Source organism: Myotis myotis, unplaced genomic scaffold, assembly GCF_014108235.1.
Source record: "Myotis myotis isolate mMyoMyo1 unplaced genomic scaffold, mMyoMyo1.p scaffold_m19_p_3, whole genome shotgun sequence".
NCBI classification, from domain to species: domain Eukaryota; kingdom Metazoa; phylum Chordata; class Mammalia; order Chiroptera; family Vespertilionidae; genus Myotis; species Myotis myotis.
In genome coordinates, this window is record NW_023416335.1 from 145,984,856 (window position 1) to 146,001,641 (window position 16,786).

Below are 16,786 nucleotides of genomic sequence, written 5' to 3' on the forward strand. Positions count from 1 at the left end.
TCTTTCTAAAAATGCATTACACATTTCCTTGCCTTTTAAGGAGTGTGCTGAACTATATTTAACCTTTTGACGACTCTGTGTCATCATTCCAAAACTCGATTATTGTTGAGGTAGGAGGACTGTCTGTTCCTCTACTAAATGGCCACAGACTGTAAACCACTTAGTTCTTTGCTAATTTTTCTTTCTCTTCCACATTAGGATTTCATCTAGTATCTTAAGCTGCTGTAATTTCACAAGCCTTCAGGATCAGAGAATCACAAAACCTTAACACTGGAGTGTTTAAAAGAATCTTGGAGATCATTTAATCTATCATTCTATCAAATTTTATAGGTTAAAAAAAAAAACAAAGCCCTAATTAAGTGAGTAGTACTTTTCTAATTGATTGCTTTTAATCTTCTATTTTAATAGCTTTCAAATTGTGTTCTGTACTCTACTCAATTTTAGTTCAGACCATTATGTTCAACTTTCTCTAAACCAAAAAGTGTGAAAAACATACTATAGGCCTTGGCCGGTTTTGCTTGGTGGTTAGAGATTGAACCTTGTACCAAAGGGTCACAGGTTCAATTCCTGGTAAAGGGCATGAACCTGGGTTGCAGATTCCCCAGACCCTGTAGGGTCACGTTTGGGAGGCAACCAATCAATGTGTCTCTCTCACATCAATGTTTCTCTCTCTCCCTCTCTTCTCTCCCTTCCACTCTCTCTAAAAATCAATGGAAAAAATATCCTCCAGTGAGGATTAAAAATAAATAAATAAATAACAAAAAATTAATTAATTAAAATAAAATTAAAAAAAATACTACAGGACAAAGATAATTTGAATGGACTTCAAAATTAGGACATATCTGCTCAGTATCAGGAGTACAATATATTTATTTATCAACAGAACCTCTTCTTTTTAGTTATCTCTGTGTGTTCTGTTGCTTTACTCATTAATAAAATCCCTATTATTTATTAATTCAATACGTCACTCAGCCTCCAATCAGTGAATAACCAGGCTATTTATTCACTGATTCATTATTTCTGCCCTAGTAGTTAGAAATGTAGAGGGCAAGGGAAGAAACACACATACATTTACTAAGTACTCACTACTGCACAGATATGATCCTTACTCCCAAAATACCCTTAAAATGGATAATATTACCTTCATTTTATAGATGAAACTAAGCTCAAGAAGTTGCACCATTTCCCCAAGGTCATACAGTTAATGGGTACAGCAGAAATGTAAACCCGTCTACCTGACGCACATGGTTGCCCTAAGGAATTCATAATCTAGAAAGGAGGAGGGTAAAGGCAGCCATCACAGTGTGGGAGCACAGAAGAGGAAGTGATTAATTATCCCTGAAAAGGTGAGAGAAGGTTACACAATGACATTTGAGGCAAATCTTATTAATGGTAATAAAATAATAATAAACAGTTTTATAGGAACTACTGTGAGTTAGGCTCACCCCATCTCACTGATAGCCTCGTAATAACCTTATTGCTTTTTCCTTCTACAAAGAGAACTGCGATGCAAATAGGTTCAAGTAGCATACCCAAGACCACACACACTAGAAGGTGGCTGGTTCCAAGGTTCCTACAACAGCCACCGTGGTATGCTAATTCCTAGGAGTGAAAAAAGGCAAAAGTGTCCCCAGGTGAGGGAAGAGGAGAGGAAGGGAGCAAAGGCATCAATGTGCATGAGAAACAGAGAGGAATCTGAGGCAACTGGAACAGCCGGAGGAAAAGTTCAACATTTCAATCAGATGTCACCACCCATCTCCTTAAAACCTATCATTGACTGGTGCCTGCACAGAAGTGAAATCTGAACCCACCTACTCTCTCTCCAGGGGCAGCACTCACCACTGGTCCTTCACTCACAGCTCCCTGCCAGGCTGGCCTTTCAGTTCCTAACACCAGCAAGCACATGGTGTTGCCTCGTTCTGAAATATTCCTCGCCTCACTTTGAACCTAGCTAACTCTTTTTTTTTTTTCTCTCTGTATTGATCAAGGTATTACATATGCGTCTTTTTTTAAAAAAAAATGTTTGAGACCAAGCGTCCCTCTCTTACTACGGAAATGTATCCCCCCCCATTGCCCACCCCCCCACTCATGCCCTCAACCCTCTGGTGTCTGTGTCCATTGGTTATGCTTATATGCATGCATACAAGTCCTTTGGTTGATCTCTCCCTGACCCTCCCCTACCTTCCCTCTGAGGTTTGATGGTCTGATTGATGCTTCTCTGTCTCTAGATCTGTTTTTGTTCATCAGTTTATGACTGTTGAGCATCCTCTGGTCTCCACCTAATTATAATTTACTCAGGCAGGCCTCTGAGATTCCTCACCTTGTTACAACATCACACAGTAGTACCCTCAGCTCTTCCCGCAGAGTATTTACCCTACTTTGTAATTATCTATGCCATGGTATGAAGATAGACTACAAGCTCCAATGAGCAGGGACCTGTGTCCGGTTTTCTTTTCCCTGCTGTTTTCTTCTGTTTGTTTCCCTATGACTAGCACATAATGAAATATCAGAAGTTGAAGCTGGGATCGGAAGGGCGTGCTCTTTATCCCATGGACAATAAGAAGGAAGGAAAATTTAATCAGGACTGTGTCAAGATCAAATAGAGCAGTGGTTCTCAACCTTCTGGCCCTTTAAATACAGTTCCTCATGTTGTGACACAACCATAAATTATTTTCGTTGCTACTTCATAACTGTAATGTTGCTACTGTTATGAATCATAATGTAAATATCTGATATGCAGGATGGTCTTAGGCGACCCCTGTGAAGGGGTCGTTCGACCGCCAAAGAGGTCGCGACCCGCAGGTTGAGAACCACTGAAATAGAGGCTTAAATAAAGCAAAACAAAACCTAGTACAGTGTGGTGACAGACGAGAGAAAGACCCAGCGTGAAAGACCAGCTGAAGATCATGCCAACAACCTGGGTGAGAAATAGTGAGGGGTCGAACCCAGGGGATAATTCAAGACTTCACAGGGGGTGTGGCCGGGTTTGTTCACTGGGTGAGTGTATGTGTGTGTGTAAGCCTGCTCTGTGCACTCTGTGAACTACTATCCACTCAGAAGAATAAAATAAAGCATTACACAGTATATCTGGATAGAAAAAGACTATATTCTCCATTAGAGGAAAAGCTAAAAAAAAAAAAAAACAAACAAACACGAAAACAAAGACTGATCATTCCTCCTGGCCCTTAGATCCAAAAGCAATTGCGGAGTGAGTACCCATTTCCCAGGGCCATCCTCCCTTCAAGGGGAAGCCAATTAAGGCAAAGATGAAGAGGAGAACAGCATGAGAAGACAGACTACAGAGACGTTTTCTAGCACTGGAATGAAAATTTCAAAACACACTCAGTACGGGGGCATAATTCAGGTTTTGCTGAGAAAGAAGCCTGGGAAGGATAAGAGATTAACAAGTGGTGTAGGGAGGGTAAGTGTGACCTCACCTATGTAAAAATGTGCAAACTAGAAGTATACACATTGGAAGGAATTGTGAGCCCAAGACTAAAGGAGGCAAAGAGCTGGAGGTTTATACGAGACGGCCTTGAATGGGAGCAGCCCGTGCCAGGCTCCATGGAGCCCTCAGTGTCCGTTCTGAGCATGGAGCAGGGTGACCACGTGGGGACTGGCCTCCCACACAGGCATGGCTATTGGTGGCTGCTCTGGCCACTGCAGATTCCACTCCCGAGGATAGCTCTCCTAACTGAGGCTTACACAGTACAAAGCTAAGACTCCAAATAATCTGTCTTCAATTTTTAAAATAACACCCTTTACTTAAAAATGGAAATTTCCTGATAACTACTCTCCCTATTTCCTGCATGTGAGTGAAATCTAAAGGTTACTTTAAATGTAAAGTTCATCTTATCGAGAGCAGCTGGGAGTCTCTACAGTAAGCCTATCTTTATCTCATACTTAGCAGTAGTAAAAAGTGTACTAAGAGCTGCCATGTTCCCACCTCCAACCAGCACTCCTGTTTCCTCTCGCATATGGCATGGTAAAAGAGCCAAACTCCAATCTTCTGTTTTCCCGGAGTCACTTAAACTCATGTCTCGGGTGCTGCTGGGTTGTGACAGACACCCCCTCGTCTATCTACACCCCGACAGTTTGGGGGGGAGACAGTGAGATGAGGGAGAGGGAATGAGCATCCATTCTGAGGGAGGTACGGCGGGCTTAACTTTCTATTCCTGAAGTTAACAGAACTGGTATAGAATGAGGGTTAGCTCTTTTCAGATGGTCCCCATTATTCCACAGGAACAGCCCTGCTTGGAGACTGAGGATATTCAGACTTCGTGCCCTCATAAGAGGCAACCCTGTTTGGGGGAGGCAGCATTTAGAGAACTCTGTGCCTGAGTGGAGTGTGGGGAGTTTATTAGGAGACCGAGACTGGTTAGTCAGGACAGCCCACGAGAAGGGGTGCTCTGTTTGCTTCCAAGTGCAAGCGCAAGCTCACCCACATTCTGAACGTGGCCCCTGGTTGGGCCTAGAAGCATAAGGATCACCCAATCCAGATAGTCCTGGGCTCCATATCCAGCTCTCCTCCTGCCTGCTGGTGCCTACGCTCGTTCCGTGGCTCCGGCCTCACAGAAAAGAGTATCCCTACTTTTTAACCGATTTATCTCATCCTATCTCCTTTTCTTCCACTTTTGTCTTAATAACTACCTGTGGTCAATGTGTCCTTCTCAGCAGTTTTAGTATTTAGCAGGCTCACTGCTCTGCATCCATTCCTCCTTCCCTCTCAATTACTCACCTCCTCCCCACACTCCTTCCAGTCATGGGAAGCTTCTTGAATGAGTCCCCTGCACTTACTAATGCCTTCACATCCTCATCTGCGGAGGCTATAGATGATTTCTAAGCCAGTATCCTAGGACTGTGTTCACAGTGATTGCTAGGAGACTTCTACTTGCCCAAACCGATGACTTCTCAGGAGTCCTTCTGGATTACCCGCTTCTCCTTAAAACCTGAAAAGTTTGCCAAGATACTACGGTATTCTTTTTTTACTTCCCTCTCACCATCTGACTGCTTTCTCCATCTCCTCCTACCTATACCTTAAATGTAGATGATCCCCAGATTCTGTCACATTTCTCTTCTCTATGTACTCCCAGTGCGCACTCCTTCTCTGTGCTTCAACCAGGATGCTGGTGCACCACCAATTCCCAGAGCTGTATAACACTGGTCCTGACCTCTTGCTCCTGGATGAAAGGTCTGTATTTCCAACTCCTTCAAGCATCTTCTGGGTATCTTATGAGTCCCTCAACTTTGGCATAGTCAGAGCTGGACCAGCTTTTTCTCAAACTCAGTCAAATTTGATACCTTCTTTTTCCTCATCACTTACATTGTCATTCAGTTCTACTGACTGTAACTAAATGTCTTGCCTGACATATGCCCTGTTAGAGCCTTCCACTTCCATTGCTCTCACATAAGCTCCACTGCAGATGGTTGAGAGGAGGAGCTTTGGGATCAGACTAGCTGGATTCCACTTAATAGCTGTGTGCACTGGGCAAGTTATTTAACTCCTTTAGGACTCCGTTTCCTCATCTACTAAATAGGGCTAGTGCTTAGAACGACTATAAGAAATGTGGTGATCTAAACAAAATGTTATTCGCAATCATTGGCACATCATAGCCACTCAAAAATATTATTTTTTTTGATCAGTACTCTCCTCACTTCCCCATCACTGAGTCAGAGTTACCTGCCTTTCACTATTTTTCCCTTCAACACACATTCAGCACTCACACCAGTTACTTTCTAAGTCAGAGATCTGGTCATGCCAGTCTTTGGTTTAAAGAAAACACAACTTTTTACAAATTTTCATTGCCTGTATGGCAAAAACCATCTCCTTAGAATGGTGTGTATGATTCTTTAGAAATCTAACCCCAAGCTACTTTTTCCAGCTTAAAAATTCACCACTCATTATATACTCTATGTACCATATATTGTCAAGCCTTGGTTTATTAGATATATTTATAAATATATTAACATAGCTCAAATATTATGTATATATATATGTCTAATGGAAACATATAGATATATTTCATATACTATATAAGATATATTAATGATTAATATATAGCTTGTATATCAGAATGTACATGTATTAGAATCTCATAATAGATATATATGAGATATATAGTAATAACTATTATATAATACTAGAGGCCCAGTGCACAAAAATTTGTGCACTCGGGGGTAAGGGGTGCCTCAGCCCGGCCTGTGACCTCTCACAGTCTGGGACACCTCGGGGTGACCACTTGCTGGCTTAGGCCTGCTCCCCGGGGGATTGGGCCTAAGATGGCAATCAGACATCCCTCTGGCAGCCCGGCAGCCCTCAGGGGATGTCCACTTGCCAGCAGGGAGCAGACCTAAGCTGCAGTCAGACATCCTTAGCGCTGCTGAGGAGGCAGGAGAGGCTCCCACCACCACCGCTGTACTGGCAGCCATCAGCCTGGCTTGTGGCTGAGCAGAGCTCCCCCTGTGAGAGCGCACTGACCACCAGAGGGCAGCTCCTGCATTGAGCGTCTGCCCCCTGGTGGTCGGTGTGTGTCATAGTGACCAGTCATTTGCTGTTAGGGTCAGTTTGCATATTACCCTTTTACTATATAGGATAGAGGCCTGGTGCACGGGTTGGGGCCAGCTGGTTTGCCCTGAAGGGTGTCCCGGATCAGGGTGGGGGTCCTGCTTGGGTGCCTGGCCAGCCTGGGTGAGGGGCTGATTGCTGTTTGCAGACTGGCCAAAGCCCCTTCAGGGTAGGGGTCCCCACTGGGGTGCCTGGCCAGTCTGGGTGAGGGGCTGAGGGCCATTTTCAGACTGGCAGGCGACTGAAGCTCCCAGTCTCTCTCTTTTTTTAAATATTTTATTGATTTTTTACAGAGAGGAAGGGAGAGGGATAGAGAGTTAGAAACATCGATGAGAGAGAAACATCGATCAGCTGCCTCCTGCACACTCCCTACTGGGGATGTGCCTGCAACCAAGGTACATGCCCTTGACCGGAATTGAACCTGGGACCTTTCAGTCCACAGGCTGACGCTCTGTCCACTGAGCCAAACCGGTGCTGGCCCAGCCTCTTTTTTTTATTCTGGGATTTATTTACCTTCTATAGCTGTCACTGGAGCTGAGAGCCAGCTCCAGCTCTGAGGCTGTGGCTGGCTGAAAGCAGGTATCTGGGTTTGTTTAGCTTCTATAATTGAAACTCTGTTGCCATCACTGGCGCTCTAAGCTCTGAGGCCCCAGCTGGCTGAAAGTGGGTATCTGGGGTTTGTTTAGCTTCTATAATTGCAACATTGTTGCATCCGGAGCTCAGAGCTGGGCCGCGGCAGGCAGGGAACCTTGGCTTCCTCCATCACTGGAGCAAGCAAGCCTCATGTTCACTTCAGCTGTGTGGCTGTCGGCCGCCATCTTGGTTGGCAGTTAATTTGCATATCACCCTGATTAGCCAATGGGAAGCATAGCGGAGGTATGGTTAATTACCATGTTTGTCTAATATTAGATAGGATAAAACATTTCTCATATATCAGAATTTCTGGAGTTAATTTTTTAAAAATAGTAATGCCTACAATCACCCACCAGAGGTTCTAACTTAATTGATCTGCAGTGCATTTTATTTTTAAAGGTCCTCTGGTATAGTTATAGAAAGCGAGGGTCACTGCTGTACACAGAACATGGAAGATACACCTTATAATAGCTGGTACTTTTGGTTGTTCCACAAATTCCATCCCCTGTCTTCTTCCTTCCCAAATCTATTCAGGTGTAAACCCTTCCTCCATGCACCTTAGGACACATTGCCTATCCCCTGTTCAGAGGTAGATTCTGGTTGTTCTTTTTTGTGATTAGTTTAGGTGTATAGGCAAAGGAACTCTTATAAACCAAAACACCTGACGGGATGCTGGCTTTGGGAAGCTGTGAAAATAAAAATATGTGAGGAGAGATAGGCTCTTTCTGATGTTGATCACTGCTGTGTCTGGCTGTAACATCTGGAACCACAGCAGCCATACCATGGTCATCAGGGAGCCACCTGAGGCAGAACTGGGATCTAGAAGAATGGGGTTCTTGATGGCACTGTAAGTCATTGCATCAAACAACCTTAATGTCAGCCCACTCATGCATTTCTTGATGTACGAAGTAATAAATTTCCCAATTGTTTTTGGCACTCTGAGCCACAGTTTTATATTTATCTGCAGCAGATGGCATCCTGACTGATATACAACTAAATGAAACCTGGTGATCAAGCAAAGCAGCCCAGAGAAGGTGATATCTGAGGAGTCTTCAGCAAGGCGTCAAGAAGCAGAAGCAAATAAAGGGGCATGGATATAAAAGTATCAGATATTCCTGGAACTGCACATTGTTCAGAAAGTCTATTACAAAGAGTGTGAGTATGGAGATAAGGCTGGAGAGGTGGTAGCCTAGGGTGAGAGGTGTGTGTGCCATTGTAGATTAAATATAGCCACATCACCTTTGCAGCTTTTAGTCTATTTCAACACCCCATGAACCTGGGCTATATCATGACTCCCTTTGACCAACAGAACATATCAGAAGTAATGTTATGTGAGTTCCAAAACAAAGGCCTGGCTCTCTTGAAATGCTGTCCTGAGGCTGCCATGTCATAACCAAGGGAATCTAGCCTATTAGAGAATGAGAGGCCAGGTGGAGAACAGGTGCTTCATCTGAGCCAGCACCAGGTGAGAGAAGAGGATCTTATGGACCACACAGCTATTCTAGCCATCATCTGACTGCACATGAGCCCAGGAGAGACCAACAGATGAACCTCCCAGTCAACCCATAAAATCAGAAGAGATAATGAATCATAGTAGTAAGCTGTTAGATTTAGGGTAGTTTATTACACAAAAATAGGTACCTGATACATAGGCCATGCCAAGATAATTGGACTTGACTCAAAAACTATGAGGAGTAACCTGATTAGTCTCAGGTTTTAGAAAGATCACCTTGGCAGCTGCATGCAAAATGGTAAGCAGTGGGAGCAGGGTGGAGATGGGGGAGGTGGGAGAGGGGAGGTGGAGAAGGGTATAGGGGGATAAATGGTGATGGAAGGAAACTTGACTTGGGGTGGTAAAAACACAATACAGTGTACAGATGATATATTGTGGAATTGTGCACCTGAACCTTGTATAATTTTGTTAACCAGTGTCACCCCAATAAATTCAATAAAAATAAAAAAAGAAGAAGACTATTACATTAATGGAGTTGAGAAATAATATGAATAACTAAGTCAGTGGCACAGGGAAGGCACAGAACAGATGTCACAGAGGTACAATCAGCACGATGGTGAACATAAGTCATAAAGTATACAAAAGAAAAGTGAATTAAGAATCACTCAAAGGTTTCTGGACTAGGTAAACGAGTGGATGGTAGTGCCATTCTCCAAGAGAGGGACCATCAGAGGAAAAGAAAGTTTGACATAACCGTAAAACACACAAGTGGAGATGTCCAGCAAGTGTTGTAAATACTCAATAATGTCTGGTGACTAGATTACCATGATGGATCTGTGTGGGTACTGAAGTGTTCTAATCCAAGGAAACATTATTATATGGTATAGCTTGAGATCTAAGTCAAACAAAGTTTTAATGGTATGAACTCATTTTATTGGTACTTTATCAGAATAGAAAGTAAAAGGGAAAATGATATTTGAAGCAGTCCAAGAGGCTAATAAACCTACACCTTAGCTAGTATACAATGATCCTACCTAAGGCACGTTCTCAGTGTACCCAGATGGTGCACTCTAAGATACAAGCGCTCTCTCTCCTCTCTCTTTTTTTTTTTTTTTTTGCTTGCAGATTCTTTGCATGCCTCCCATCCTGTAGAGTAAGAAGGGTCTTCCCTACCTACACGCTGGAAAGAATTGAGACAATCTCCATGTTGTATATTTTTCAAGTTAGCACAGTTTATGATTAATTAATGTAATACGTCATAGTGTAAAACTACAAAAGGCTATAAACAAGCTTAATAGGTACATGTAAATATTGGCTTACCTTTGAAATTGATTAAAATAGCAAGTAAATGGCTGGGAACCAATCTCATCTTTCCAGTACTGTTGCCAATTCATGACACTTTCCAAGTTCTTCTGATTTTCTCTCTTACAGGGAGGGATATAGGAGCACTAACAAAACAAAACAACAAAAAGTAAACCTATTATCCTATGAAATATTGAAATGTACTCCATTTTTTATAGAGATGGCATGCAGATACTAAATCTATTTGTAACCTACCTTATTTTTAATACAACCAAATTTAAATTGCTAACCTAGAGTAAGTCCTTGCTTAATGTCAATGATAGGTTCTTGGAACTGTGACCAAACCAAAAACAAAACCAATTTCACCACAGATTAACTGATATAAACAAGAGTGAAGTTCCTTGGACATCGCATCAACGTTATACTGAAACAACACTGAATGAAATGAGGACCTGCTACAAATTCAAATTTGGCCCAATTACAGAAAATATGCTAGTAACAAAAATACAGGAAAACATAACCTTCAGTCCTTACAGTATAAGGATATATTATAAACAACTAGATACAATCTAATAGCAAACTAAAAGCATACTCTCTCTTTTTGAGAGCCTGTCAATCAATGAAGGGAAGCAAAAAAAAAAAAAAAAGTTAATTTTATCTCCCATTTCGTTCTATGGACATTAATATTTTCCTTTTCCTTCTTTAACTAACAAACCAAGCCTCTACTCTGCTCAGATACTGCTCTCAATGGTGGAAACTTCTGTTTTCTTTCTTTTTTTTTTTTTAAATATATTTTATTGATTTTTTACAGAGAGGAAGAGAGAGGGATAGAGAGCTAGAAACATCGATGAAAAAGAACATCGATCAGCTGCCTCCTGCACACCCCCCCACCGGGGATGTGCCTGCAACTAAGGTACATGTCCTTGACCGGAATCGAACCTGGGACCCTTCAGTCCGCAGGCCGACGCTCCATCCACTGAGCCAAACCAGTCAGGGCATGTTTTCTTATCTTACATTCTCTTGGACAACAGAATCAGCAGAAAAGTTCCCCCCAAGTACACAATCCATGCAATCTGCTAACCAATGCCTTTTCCCAGCCATGCCTCCCGCAGAGTACTCTCTGACCCTATGTTACCCTAAGCAATGAAGATGCAGCAGAACTGGAAAATTACTCTTAACTTTAATTATTTTTTTTTTTATTGCTTAAAGTATTACAAAGGGTATTACATATGTGTCCATTTTATCCCCCCGCCCTAGACAGTCCCCTAGCCTCCCCTATCCCCCAATGTCTTATGTCCACTGGTTATGCTTCTATGCATGCATACAAGTCCTTTAGTTGATCTCTTACCCCCCTACCTCCTGCCCCGCAACCCTCCCCGGCCTTCCTGCTGCAGTTTGACAATCTGTTTGAGGCAGCTCTGCCTCTGTATCTATTATTGTTCAAAAGTTTATAATGGTCTCTATTATCCATGAATGAGTGAGATCATGTGGTATTTTTCCTTCATTGACTGGCTTATTTCACTTAGCATAATGCTCTCCAGTTCCATCCATGACGTTGCAAATGGTAAGAGTTCCTTCCTTTTTAGAGCAGCATAGTATTCCATCGTGTAGATGTACCACAGTTTTCTAATCCATTCATCTACTGATGGGCACTTAGGCTGTTTCCAGATCTTAGCTATGGTGAATTGTGCTGCTATGAACATAGGGGTGCATATATCCTTTCTGATTGGTGTTTCTGGTTTCTTGGGATATATTCCTAGAAGTGGGATCACAGGGTCTAATGGGAGTTCCATTTTCAGTTTTTTAAGGAAACTCCATACTGTCTTCCATAGTGGCTGCACCAGTCTGCATTCCCACCAGCAGTGCACAAGTGTTCCTTTTTCTCCACATCCTCTCCAGCACTTGTTTGTTGATGATAGCCAGTCTGACAGGTGTGAGATGGTACCTCATTGTTGTTTTGATTTGCATCTCTCGGATGATTAGTGACTTTGAGCATGTTTTCATATGTCTCATGGCTTTCTGAATGTCCTCTTTTGAAAGGTGTCTATTTAGGTCCTTTGCCCATTTTTTGATTGGATTGTTTATCTTCCTTTTGTTAAGTTGTATGAGTTCCCTATAAATTTTGGAGATTAGGCCCTTATCAGATATGACATTGGCAAATATGTTTTCCCACACAGTGGGTTTTCTCGTTGTTTTGTTGATGGTTTCTTTTGCTGTGCAGAAGCTTTTTATTTTGATGTAGTCCCATTTGTTCATTTTCTCTTTCGTTTCAAGTGCCCTAGGAGCTGTATCAGTGAAGAAATTGCTTCGGCATATGTCTGAGATTTTGTTGCCTTTGGATTCTTCTAGAATTTTTATGGTTTCCTGTCGTACATTTAAGTCCTTTATCCATTTTGAGTTTATTTTTGTGTATGGTGTAAGTTGGTGGTCTAGTTTCATTTTCTTGCATATATCTGTCCAATTTTCCCAGCACCATTTATTGAAGAGACTATCTTGGCTCCATTGTATGTTCTTGCCTCCTTTGTCAAATATTAATTGAGCATATTGGTTCGGGCCGATTTCTGGGCTCTCTATTCTATTCCATTGATCTATATGCCTATTCTTGTGCCAGTACCAGGCAGTTTTGAGAACAGTGGCTTTGTAATACATCTTGATATCTGGTATTGAGATCCCACCTACTTTGGTCTTTTTCAGGATTGCTGCAGCTATTCGAGGTCTTTTTTTATTCCAGATGAATTTTTGGAGAGTTCGTTCTAGATCTCTGAAGTATGCTGTTGGTATTTTAATGGGAAGTGCGTTGAATTTATAGATTGCTTTGGGTAGTATGGACATTTTAATGATGTTGATTCTACCAATCCATGAACACGGTATGTTCTTCCATCTGTTTATGTCTTCCTCTATATCTTTTTTCAACGTCCTGTAGTTTTCTGAGTAGAGGTCTTTTACCTCTTTAGTTAAGTTTATTCCTAGGTAGCTTATACTCTTAACTTTAGATGTTAAAATTAGCCCTTAGCATTCCCCTCCATTTTCTCCAATTCAGCCTGTTGTAATGATGATGAGCACAATGAAGACAATGCCGGCTTACAGTTACTAAGTCTTTACAATACGCCAGACACTGTAATCCATGCTTAACAGGCTTTAACTCGTGTATTTCTTTCAACAACTCTATAATGATCCCCATTTTACAGATGAGGAAATTGAGATTTCTGTCAACTCGACAACTGGAAGTAGATCCTGGCAATTCTGTCACAGTCTACTCTCGGATGTTTTACCAAAGTATCTGATATTAAGGAACAGAAAAAAAAATCTATTTGCTTTACAGTATAACATGAGTCATATTATTTTACAGCATATAATGTATCAATACCTTCCCATTATTTTCTGGTAAAATACAAACATTTTAGCATGATATACAAAGCTCATCATGACCTGATCCCTGCCTGTCTTTAGCCTCACTTAAGCCTGGGATGCAGTCATGTGGAAGCACTTTTGTACCCAAATCTGCCATGTGCTGTCACAGCTACCTGACTAGCAATACTCTTTTTTCTCCTTTTAATGCCTTTTTCCTTAGTCCCTTCTTTCAAGATGCAGTTCTGGCATTACCTGTTAGGGGGATCCTTCTCTTTCTTACCCCACAGTTAAGCCCCCTCCTTCATGTGGCCATAGAGGTCGCACCCCACGCGATCACAGCTAGGATCACACAGCATCACCCTTGTCTGTTTTATGTCAGCCTCCCCATTCGCTGGCAAGTTGGGACAAGGGCTTTTTTTTTTTCCCCCTGTATCTTCACATGTAGAACTATGCCTGATAACAGTGAAATTTCAAAAATGTTGGTAGCATTAATGAATCATAACATGCTTAAAACCCAGCAAATAGTATTATTTTAATGACTGAGTCACTGCATATTTATCTTCTGTCTATACAGCTCCACTTCTATTAATAACAGAAAGATAACACGAAGAGTTTCTGTGAAATGATGAATTCTGAGTTCTTCAAAGCAGCAGTTGGGCTTAGAAGAAATGGAGACCATTGGATAGGGCTCCAGTCCTAATATTTGTTAGGTGTTTGGGCTTGAGTAAATAAGTCCTTTCTCTAGATTTCACTTTTTTCTAATCTGTCGTCTCCAAAACAATTTCTGCTCTACATTTCCATGATTCTCTTCTTGGATGTGCACCAAGAAAGTTCCGAGCAGAAGGCAGGACTACAAACACGATTGTAATATTTTTCCCAGAAGAGATCCTGCCCCTGGAGACCTGGCTGGGAAGCCTGAGTCACCATCCAGCCAGCAGAAAGGACGGTGTAGTAAGGCCTTTCCTGGGGGCCTGGGCTTTGCATTAAGGAAATGCTCATAAGGGGGATCTGATTTTTCTATTGCTTATTTCCAATAATGTGCCAGGCATTTCCTTTCCTTCTATTAAAACCTTTCTACATCATGGTAAATTAGCTTATAAAGGGAGAGTAGGTGTCAACTGACTGTGTTCTTTGTAGGAAGGAGAAATTTCTAGATTTGGAGGTAGAAGCTGTGAGGAGTGAAACCCTAAAAACACATCAGAGCCCTTTTTGCTGTGTATGCTCAGCACAAGGGGTATACTAAACATCTTAGAGAATAACAACTAACAACCAAATGGAATTAAAGCCGGTTTTTAAAATTTGCAAGTTAACTCAGTTTGAATTATTTACTATTTTTAGGGGGTGAGGGTGGGGGAGTTAAATGTCTCTCTCAAATGACAATAACACTATGATGTGACCAGGAGAATCACACCTGCATGTTTCTGGAAAAAGTCAGACAAAAGCTTTCACTGAGTGAGTTTTAAGTATGTCCTGGTTTCACTTGGGATAAAAGAAATGTTTCTTGCCTTCAGGAAACATTGAGCTTGTGTGAATGGATTTAAAAAAATAATAAAAATTCGCCCTGACCGGTTTGGCTCAGGGGATAGAGCATTGGCCTACAGACTGAAGGGTCCCAGGTTCGATTCCGGTCAAGGGCATGTACCTTGGTTGCGGGCATATCCCCAGTAGAGGGTATGCAGGACGCAGCTGATCAATGTTTCTAACTCTCTATCTCTCTCCCTTCCTCTCTGTAAAAAATCAATAAAATATATTTTAAAAAATAATAAGAAAAATTCATTCACACAAGCTCCAAGTTTCCTGAGATCAAAATCCAAGTATTCTTTTTCATGGACTGCATTCTTTCCAGAGTATCATAGATTAAATAATGATCTTATAATACCCTAGCAACTTTTAAAGCTCATAACACCTTGAAAGGAAACTATTTTAAAAGCTAAACTTTATGTTCTTAAAAATCATTATTGTTCGTTCTCATATATCTTGATTCTCCAGTTAGTCTATCTTTAAAATTTCTGTGGAGCCAAACCCAGATTCTCCCTAGACTTCTTCTCAATTCTATTTAAGTGGATCAGTAGATTTTTAAAGTTTTAAAATGAGTTATAAGTGAAATTTCAAAGCAGTGTTCTAGAAAAAGAATTAGAAATTCAGTCACAGGGACTCCTTTCCTTTCTAGGTTGTTCAAGCCTGATGGTTTTCCTGACACAAGAATAGCTCCACCATGAATCTCTCTCCTTTGGGGGAAGGGCACATGGAATAATGTACGCCATTTCATCATCATCATCATCATAAACCATCATCATCATCATCATCAATTCATCACCATCATCATCATCATCGTGTCTAACATTCATTGACTGTATGTCAAGCATTTCATTAATCCAAATCTCATTTAATCCAAATGAGCAGATATTATGAGAACCCTCATTTACAGATGAGAAAACTGGGGCAGTGGCAAATGGAGAGGCTGGGAATCAGACTGCAGTGTTTGTTGTTAACCACTGCACAGCACTGCCTCCTGGGTCTTTTATCTTTAGGGCTTTCCAGTCTTCTCTTCAGAGCTCCCAATATGGAGGTCAGGGAGAAGAACTGACTTTTACATCCCTTTCTTGGAGAATCAGTGTAGTGATTCTTTGGGAATGAAATTGGTGTAGCCCTCCTGAGGACTAGTGGGCTAAAGCATTTCTTTGCAGGCCTGGTACATTCTCAGAGAAATGCATTGTAAGCCTTTGCTTATTCCCTCCAGTCTCAGTTTGGTTCCAGGGTTGGTTTTTGGTGCTATGGATGCAATTTCACTGAGGTGAATTTATAGACGCAGTGTTTTCGGTCATGTAGGACAAGGAGCATTCCCTTGGAGAAACTTCTTCATATAGTTCTGACCTTCTTTGTATTTCATTTGCAAAGGCAGCATTTCCTAACTTCCACAATCAATGTTGCCCAAATAACCTTCAGTAGAGACTGAATCATTTGCGACCTAAACTTCCATGAAATCACTTTCTTTAAAAAGCCAGGAGAAACCAAGGTCACCCCAATAAATTTAATTAGAAAAAAGTAATTTTTTTTAAAAAGCCAGGAGAAAAAGAGGCATGCAATAGATTTGTTTAATGCCTACCTTTTAGGGGGGAAAAAAATTGACTTCTGTATTCATGAACAAAGTGACAGGATCGAGTGGGCTATTCTAAGTATATTAATTAATATAAAGGCTTCCAGTGAGTTCATGAAGGGAAGACACTGTCTTCACTTGATGTGGAACATTGGATTACAGACTTATTATTACTTATTTGCCATTATCTTATTTTAGGGTTTATCAAGATGCATAATCGCATGCTTTTCAGCCTACCACAATGGATTCATATTTTAATAGAACTCTTCTTGGGTGGGTTCTTTGTGTGATAAGTGTCTTGCGGACTGCATTTCAATCATGTGGGCAGAGTAGGCAGAACTCACTTTCTTCCTTTACTGAGTCATTTAAAAAAAAAAACCACTGC

The 16,786-nt window shown here is 41.4% G+C and overlaps 1 protein-coding gene across 2 annotated transcripts in view; it reads right to left on the reverse strand.

Moving 5' to 3' along the window:
* KCNMB4 (potassium calcium-activated channel subfamily M regulatory beta subunit 4) overlaps positions 1–16,786 on the reverse strand; it is a 59,455-nt gene that overhangs the window by 21,641 nt on the left and 21,028 nt on the right. For both annotated transcript variants that reach the window (XM_036301254.1, XM_036301255.1), the window contains exon 2: positions 9,972–10,099. In XM_036301254.1, coding sequence (XP_036157147.1) covers positions 9,972–10,099 — 128 coding nt within the window. The remainder of the gene's footprint in view (positions 1–9,971; positions 10,100–16,786) is intronic.